Source organism: Phaseolus vulgaris, chromosome 1 (genome assembly GCF_000499845.2).
Source record: "Phaseolus vulgaris cultivar G19833 chromosome 1, P. vulgaris v2.0, whole genome shotgun sequence".
NCBI lineage: Eukaryota > Viridiplantae > Streptophyta > Magnoliopsida > Fabales > Fabaceae > Phaseolus > Phaseolus vulgaris.
The window spans coordinates 2,197,562-2,206,414 of NC_023759.2; the positions used below are offsets into that span (position 1 = coordinate 2,197,562).

General features: G+C 39.1%; 1 protein-coding gene across 1 annotated transcript; it reads right to left on the bottom strand.

The window, feature by feature from the left end:
• Positions 1-7,806: 7,806 nt before the first annotated feature.
• On the bottom strand, positions 7,807-8,586 carry LOC137816532 (MFP1 attachment factor 1-like). The gene has a single exon (XM_068619709.1). The coding sequence runs from the start codon at positions 8,451-8,453 to the stop codon at positions 8,049-8,051; it is 405 nt and encodes a 134-aa protein (XP_068475810.1). The 5' UTR covers positions 8,454-8,586; the 3' UTR covers positions 7,807-8,048.
• Positions 8,587-8,853: the final 267 nt, after the last annotated feature.

Here is an 8,853-nt window from a genome sequence, read left to right on the forward strand (position 1 = left end):
CTTACTCCTTAGGCATTCTGGTCTGAAATTTTTACCAGAGGTGCGTCACTGTGTCTACTGAGTTTTTGCTGAGATTTGAGTCCCAGATTCGTCCCACAAGATTGGCAGTAAATTTTTTATTCATCACTGCCAGGGCTGAAAGGAAGGTTCATTTATGTGTGAAACAGTTTGATTTTTTCGTGGGCGAATACTCGTCCGTTTGATCTGAAATTTGTCGCGTTTTGTCCCAAATTCAGTGGAGATTCATACGTGGAATTTAAGGAAAAAACTATTTCAGGAGAATTTTTCAGAAATTTTGTGCAAACCAAGGTCCGTATTGGCAAAACATGTGAAATTTTGCCCTACTTTCCATATTGTATTCTAGGTCTGTATTACGCTGAAAAAATTCACACGAGTACTTTCATATGTTGTTTGCACCCAGGTAAGGAGGCACGTCCATAAACAAATCACAAAAAGAAGATACAGGGGAGAAAAGCGATGACGTTTTGTTTTCGGAAAACCAAATTTGTTCACTCTCAATCTGGGACTTACTACGCCTTACTCCTTTGGCATTCTGGTCTGAAATTTTTACCAGACGTTCGTCACTGTGTCTACTGAGTTTTGGCCGAGAGTTGAGCCCCAAATTCGTCCCACAAGATTGCCAATAAATTTTTTATTCATCATTGCCAGGGCTGAAAGGAAGGTTCGTTTGTGTGTGAAACTGTTTCATTTTTTTCGTGGGCGAATACTCATCTATTTGACCTTAAATTTGTTGCGTTTTGTCCCAAATTCAGTGGAGATTCTTACGTGGAATTTCAGAAAAAAAATATTTCGGGAGAATTTTCCAAAAATTTTGTGCAAACCAAGGCTATCTTTTACCAAAACTTGTGAAATTTCGCCCTACTTTCCGAAATGTATTCTAGGTCCGTATTGCGCTAAAAAAATTCACACGAGTACTTTCATATGTTGATTGCACCCAGGTGAGGAGGCACTTCCATAAACAAATCACAAAAATAAGATACGGGGGAGAAAAGCCAAGACGTTTTGTTTTCGGAAAACCAGTTTTGTTCACTCTCGGTCTCGGACTTACTACGCCTTACTCCTTGGGCATTCTGGTCCGAAATTTTTACCAGACGTTCGTCACTGTGTCTACTGAGTTTTGGCTGAGATTTGAGCCCCAGATTTATCCCACAAGATTGACAATAAATTTATTATTCATCAATGTTAGGGCTGAAAGGAAGGTTCGTTTGTGTGTGAAACTATTTGATTTTTTTCGTGGGCGAATACTCGTCCGTTTGACCTGAAATTTGTGCGTTTTGTCCCAAATTCAGTGAAGATTCTTACGTGGAATTTCAGGAAAAAACTATTTCGAGAGAATTTTTCAGAAATTTTGTGCAAACCAAGACTATCCTCTACCAAAACATGTGAAATTTTGCCGTACTTTCCGAAATTGTATTCTAGGTCCGTATTGCGCTTAAAAAAATTCACACGAGTACTTTCATATGTTGTTTGCACCCAGGTAAGGAGGCACGTCCATAAACAAATCACAAAAAGAAGATATGGGGGAGAAAAGCCACGACGTTTTGTTTTCGGAAAACCAGTTTTGTTCACTCTCGGTCTGGGACCTGCTACGCCATACTCCTTAGGCATTCTGGTTTGAAATTTTTACTAGACGTTCGTCACTGTGTCTACTGATTTTGGTTGAGATTTGAACTCCAGATTCGTCCCACAAGATTGGCAATAAATTTCGTATTCATCACTACCAGGGCTGAAAGGAAGGTTCGTTTGTGTGTGAAACTGTTTGATTTTTTTCGTGGACGAATATTCGTCCGTTTGACCTGAAATTTTTCACGTTTTGTCCCAAATTCAGTGAAGATTCTTAAGTGGAATTTCAGGAAAAACTATTTCGAGAGAATTTTTCAGAAATTTTGTGCAAAGTAAGACTATCCTCTACTAAAACTTGTGAAATTTCGCCCTACTTTTCGAAATTGTATTCTGGGTCCGTATTGCGCTTAAAAAAATTCACACGACTACTTTCATATGTTGTTTGCACCCAGGTAAGGAGCCACGTCCATAAAAAAATCACAAAAAGAAGATACGGGGGAGAAAAGCCAAGACGTTTTTTTTTCGGAAAACCAGTATTGTTAACTCTCGGTCTGGGACTTGCTACGCCTTACTCCTTGAGCATTCTGGTCTGAAATTTTTACCAGACGTTCGTCACTGTGTGTACTGAGTTTTGGCTGAGATTTGAGCCCCAGATTTGTCCCAAAAGATTTGGAATAAATTTTTTATTCTTCACTGCCAGGGCTGAAAGGAAGGTTCGTTTGTGTGTGAAACTATTTGATTTTTTTGTGGACGAATACTCGTCCGTTTGACCTGAAATTTATCGCGTTTTGTCCCAAATTCAGTGAAGATTCTTACGTCGAATTTCAGGAAAAAACTATTTCGGTAGAATTTTTCAGATATTTTGTGCAAACCAAGGCTATCTTTTACCAAAACTTGTGAAATTCCGCCCTACGTACCGAAATTGTATTCTGGGTTCGTATTGTGCTTAAAAAAATTCACATGAGTGCTTTCATATGTTTTTTGCACCCAGGTAAGGAGGCACGTCCATAAACAAATCACAAAAAGAAGATACGGGGGAGAAAAGCCAGGACGTTTTGTTTTCGGAAAACCAGTTTTGTCCACTCTCGGTCTGGGACTTGCTATGCCTTACTCCTTGGGCATTCTGGTATGAAATTTTTACCAGACGTTAGTCACTGTCTGTACTGAGTTTTGGCTGAGATTTGAGCTCCAGATTCGTCCCAAAATATTGGCAATAAATTTTTTATTCATCACTGCCATGGCTGAAAGGAAAGTTCGTTTGTGTGTGAAGCTGTTTGATTTTTATCGTGGGCGAATACTCGTCCGTTTGACTTGAAACTTATCGCGTTTTGTCCCAAGTTCAGTGAAGATTCTTACGTGGAATTTCAGGAAAAAAACTATTTTGGAAGAACTTTTCAAAAAATTTGTGCAAACCAAGGCTATCTTCTACCAAAACTTGTGAAATTTCGCCCTACGTTCCGAAGTTGTATTCTGGGTCCGTATTGCGCTTAAAAAATTCACACGAGTACTTTCATATGTTCTTTGCACCAAGGTAATGAGGCACGTCCATAAATAAATTACAAAAAGAAGATACGGGGGAGAAAAGCCAGGACGTTTTGTTTTCGAAAAACCAGTTTTGTTCACTCTCGGTCTGGGACTTACTACGCCTTACTCCTTGGGCATTCTGGTCTGAAATTTTTATCAGACGTTCGTCACTGTTTCTACTGAGTTTTGGTTGAGATTTGTGCCTCAGATTCGTCCCACAAGATTCGCAATAAATGTTTTATTCATCACGGCCAGAACTGATAAGAAGGTTCGTTTGTGTGTAAAACTGTTTGATTTTTTTCGTAGGCGAATACTCGTGCGTTTGACTTAAAATTTGTCGCATTTTGTCTCAAATTCAGTGGAGATTTATACGTGGAATTTCAGGAAAAAACTATTTCGGGAGAATTTTTTAGAAATTTTGTACACACCAAGGCTATCCTCTACTAAAACTTGTGAAATTTCGCCCTATGTTCCGAAATTGTATTCTGGATCCATATTGCACTGAAAATAATTCACACGAGTACTTTCATATGTTGTTTGCACCCAGGTGAGGAAGCACGTCCATAAACAAATCACAAAAAGAAGATAGGGGGGAGAAAACCCAGGACGTTTTGTTTTCGGAAAACCAGTTTTGTTCAATCTCGGTCTGGGAATAACTACGCCTTACTCCTTAGACATTCTGGTCTGAAATTTTTACCAGACGTTCGTAACTGTGTCTACTGAGTTTTGGCTGAGTTTTGAGCCCCAGATTCGTCAACAAAGATTGGCAATAAAAATTTTATTCATCATTGCCAGAACTGAAAGGAAGGTTCGTGTGTGAGTGAAACTGTTTGATTTTTCTCGTGGGCGAATACTTGTCCGTTTGACCTGAAATTTGTCGCGTTTTATCCCAAAGTCAGTGGAGATTCTTATGTGGAATTTCAGGAAAAAACTATTTCGGGAGAATATTTCAGAAGTTTTGTGCAAACCAAGGCTATTTATTCTCTACCAAAACTTGTGAAATTTCGCCCTACTTTTCGAAATTGTATTCTTGGTCCGTATTGTGCTGAAAAAATTCACACGAGTAATTTCATATGTTGGATGCACCCAAGTGAGGAGGCACGTCCTTTAAAAAATCAGAAAAAGAAGATACGGGGGAGAAAAACCAGGACGTTTTGTTTTTTGAAAATCAGTTTTGGTTACTCTCGGTCTGGGACTTGCTACGCCTTACTCCTTGGGCATTCTGGTTTGAATTTTTTACCAGACATTCGTCACTGTGTCTACTGAGTTTTGGTTGAGATTTGAGCCCAGATTCGTCCCACAAGATTGGCAACAAATTTATTATTCATCACTGCCAGGGCTGAAAGGAAGGTTCGTTTGTGTGTGAAACTGTTTGATTTTTTCGTGGGCGAATACTCGTCTGTTTGACCTCAAATTTGTCGCGTTTTGTCCCAAATTCAGTGAAGATTCTTATGTGGAATTTCAGGAAAAAACTATTTCGATTGAATTTTTCAGAAATTTTGTGCAAACCAAATTGACTTGAAATTTGTCGCGTTTTGTCCCAAATTCACTGAAGATTCTTACGTTGAATATCAAGAAAAAAACTATTTCGGGAGAATTTTTCAGAAGTTTTTATTCAGAAGTTTTGTGCAAACCAAGGTTATCCTCTACCAAAACTTGTGAAATTTCGCCCTACTTTCTGAAATTGTATTTTAGGTCCGTATTGCGCTGAAAAAATTCACACGAATACTTTCATATGTTGTTTGCTTCCAGGTGAGGAGACACGTCCATAAACAAATCACAAAAAGAAGATACGGGGGAGAAAAGCCAGGACGTTTTGTTTTCGGAAAACCAGTTTTGTTCACTCTCGGTCTGGGACTTGCTACGCCTTACTCCTTGGGCATTCTGGTTTGAAATTTTTACCAGACGTTCGTCACTGTGTGTACTGAATTTTGGCTGAGATTTGAGCCCCAGATTTGTCCCAAACGATTGGCAATAAATTTTTTTTTCATCACTGCCACGGCTGAAAGGAAGTTTCGTTTGTGTGTGAAACTGTTTGATTTTTTTCGTGGGCAAATACTCGTCCGTTTGATCTGAAATTTGTCGCGTTTTGTCCCAAATTCAGTGAAGATTCTTACGTGGAATTTCAGGAAAAAACTATTTCGGGAGAATTTTTCATAAATTTTGTATAAACCAAGGCTATCATCTACCAAAACTTGTGAAATTTCGCCCTACTTTTCGAAATTGTATTCTGGGTCCGTATTGCGCTGAAAAAATTCACATGAGTACTTTCATATGTTGGTTGAACCCAGGTGAGGAGGCACGTCCATAAAAAAATCAGAAAAAGAAGATACAAGGGAGAAAAGTCAGGACGTTTTGTTTTCGAAAAACCAGTTTTGGTCACTCTCGGTTTGGGACTTACTACACCTTACTCCTTGGGCATTCTGGTTTGAAATTTTTACCAGACGTTCGTCTCTGTGTCTACTGAGTTTTGGCTGAGATTTGAGCCCCAGATTCGTCCCACAAGATTGGTAAAAAATGTTTTATTCATCACTGCCAGGGCTGAAAGGAAGGTTCGTTTGTGTTTGAAACTGTTTGATTTTTTTCGTAGGCGAATACTCGTGCGTTTGACCTAAAATTTGTCGCGTTTTGTCCCAAATTCAGTGGAGATTCTTACGTGGAATTTAAAAAAAAAACTATTTCAGGAGAATTTTTCAGTAGTTTTGTGCAAACCAAGGCTATCCTCTTCCAAAACTTGTAAATTTTCGCCCTACTTTCCGAAATTGTATTCTGGGTCCGTATTGCGCTAAAAAAATTAACTCAGGTACTTTAATATGTTTTTTGCACCCAGGTGAGGAGGCACGTCCATAGACAAATCAGAAAAAGAAGATACGGAGAAGAAAAGTCAGGACGTTTTATTTTCGGAAAACCAGTTTTGTTAACTCTCGGTCTGGGACTTACTACATCGTACTCCTTGGCCATTCTGGTCTGAAATTTTTACCACACGTTCGTCACTGTGTCTACTGAGTTTTGGCTGAGATTTGAGCCCCAAATTCGTCCCACAAGATTGACAATAAATTTTTTATTCATCATTGTCAGGGCTGAAAGGAAGGTTCGTTTCTGGGTGAAACTGTTTGATTTTTTTCGTGGGCGAATACTCGTCTGTTTGACTTGAAATTTGTCGCGTTTTGTCCCAAATTCACTGAAGATTCTTACGTTGAATATCAAGAAAAAAACTATTTCGGGAGAATTTTTCAGAAGTTTTTATTCAGAAGTTTTGTGCAAACCAAGGTTATCCTCTACCAAAACTTGTGAAATTTCGCCCTATTTTCTGAAATTGTATTTTAGGTCCGTATTGCGCTGAAAAAATTCACACGAATACTTTCATATGTTGTTTGCTTCCAGGTGAGGAGACACGTCCATAAACAAATCACAAAAAGAAGATACGGTGGAGAAAAGCCAAGACGTTTTGTTTTCGGAAAACCATTTTTGTTCACTCTCGCTCTGGGACTTCCTACGCCTTACTCCTTGGGCATTCTGGTCTGAAATTTTTACCAGACGTTCGTCACTGTGTCTACTGAGTTTTGGTTGAGATTTGAGCCTCTGAATCGTCTCAGAAAATTGGCAATAAAATTTTTATTCATCACTGTCAGAGCTGAAAGGAAGATTCGTTTTTGTGTGAAACTGTTTGATTTTTTTCGTGGGCAAATATTCGTCTGTTTGACCTAAAATTTGTCGCCTTTTGTCCCAAATTCAGTGGAGATTCTTACGTTGAACTTCAGGAAAAAAACTATTTCGGGAGAATTTTTCAGAAGTTTTGTGCAAACCAAGGTTATCAAACACACGAGTACTACTTTCCGAAATTGTAAAATTTCGCCCTACTTTCCGAAATTGTATTCTAGGTTCGTATTGCGCTGAAAAAATTCACACGAGTACTTTCATATGTTGTTTGCACCCAGGCGAGGAGGAGGCACGTCCATAAACAAATCACAAAAAGAAGATACAGGGGGAAAGAAGCCAGGACGTTTTTGTTTTCAGAAAATCAGTTTTGTTCACTCTCGATCTGGGACTTACTATGTGTGTACTGAGTTTTGGCTGAGATTTGAGCTCGAGATTCGTCCCACAAGATTGGCATAAAATTTTGTATTCATCATTGTCAGAACTGAAAGTAAAGTTCGTTTGTGTGTGGAACTGTTTGATTTGTTTCGTGGACGAATACTCGTTCGTTTGACCTTAAATTTGTTACGTTTTTTCCTTCAATAGAGATTCTCACGTTGAATCTCAGAAAAAAAACTATTTCAGGACAATCAGAATTTTTATGCAAGACTATCCTATGGTTGAGCCAAGTAGTATTAGGTCTATGTTATAAGTAAGCATTTGTCAGCTTTTGAAATTAGCTCTGCCTCATTTGATAGAAAAGCTTTATGTTTTGTTAGACAAATTCTCTTTAGGTTCATGTGAACAACTTTTGATTTGTTTTTTCTTAATTTCTGTTACAAAGTGACGAATTTTCTTGAGTTATCAAACAATTTTGATTATGGCATCTTTTAATCTTTCAAACTAACAGAAGAAACCTGAAATGGCACAAAAGAGAGAAACCAGAATGAGGATTATACTATTACTAATCATCACTGTTATATCTATCAGTTAGGTCACCAACAAATAGTTTCAATGGCAAGCTCATATCACACGACAAGCAAACACGAGAAGATTGATGGATTATTAAGACAAAAATGCAGTTCCTTAAATTCTTCTGGTGCTGTTCTTCGATCAAATTTGAAATCAGTGTTTTGAATCTAATTCTGATAAAGCCGAATGAAAATGTATCTAAAAGCATACGAGCACACAAAAGAGACTACAAAGTTAGAAACGAGAAAGTTTATCGTACGAATCCGAATAAGCAAGAGTGAGTAATTTTGCATCCGCGGATCTTCCAATTCTACAATCTCGCAGAACAACGGTCATTCGGAGACGACGGTGGCAACGCCCTCTACGGCGGCGGCATCTGGCGGGGCTCTGGCCTTGATGGTGTCGAGCATGCGCTTGCTGATCTCCTTAGAGTAGAGCTGGAGGGTCGCAATGCCATCGGCGGCGGTCGCGGCGGAGGCATCGGCGGCGGAGAACCCTTCGTCCTCGATCTGGTGAGCGGCGGCGGAGGCTTCGTCGGATGAGAGAGTGCCGTAGCGTTTGGAGAGGACGGAGGGCGAGGAGAGGGTCTCGATGAGGCGGTTGACGACGGCGTCGCGCGTGCGCTGAGTCGGGGGCCATATGGTGAAGGAAAGGGGGTCGGAGGGGTGTGGCAGCGGCGGAGCCTCCGCTTGCGGTGGAACGGAGGGGTGGTCGGTTGAGCTTTCGGTGTCTGACATTGTTGGGTCGAAAGGGGTATACTATGGGATTTGTGTGTGTGGAAGAATAGTGGTTTTTAAAGTGTTGAAAATAAGAGAGAGGAAGAGAAAGAGACACAGAAACTGTGTCGTTTTGTTGTGTTTTGGGTCTCTGTTTGGACCAACAATGCATTGCCTTGTAAGTGAGATCTATAATTTGTATCTTTTAAAAATACAATATTAATACATTTTTTCATAATGTTTTCTTTATTCCTCTCTTTAAACTTTATTTCAAATTTTATTTTTTCTAATTTTATTGATTTAATAAACTAAAATGTTTTTTTTAACCTTCCTTTTCCAGCTATTAATCTATAATGTTATATATAATTGGTGTTTCACCCTCCATCATAAAAATTCTTTATGCGTTACATCGATTTTAGTT

What these genes read in the sequence shown, in the direction of transcription:
- LOC137816532 (XM_068619709.1), bottom strand. Translation starts at nt 8,453, where the DNA reads ATGTCAGACACCGAAAGCTCAACCGACCACCCCTCCGTTCCACCGCAA.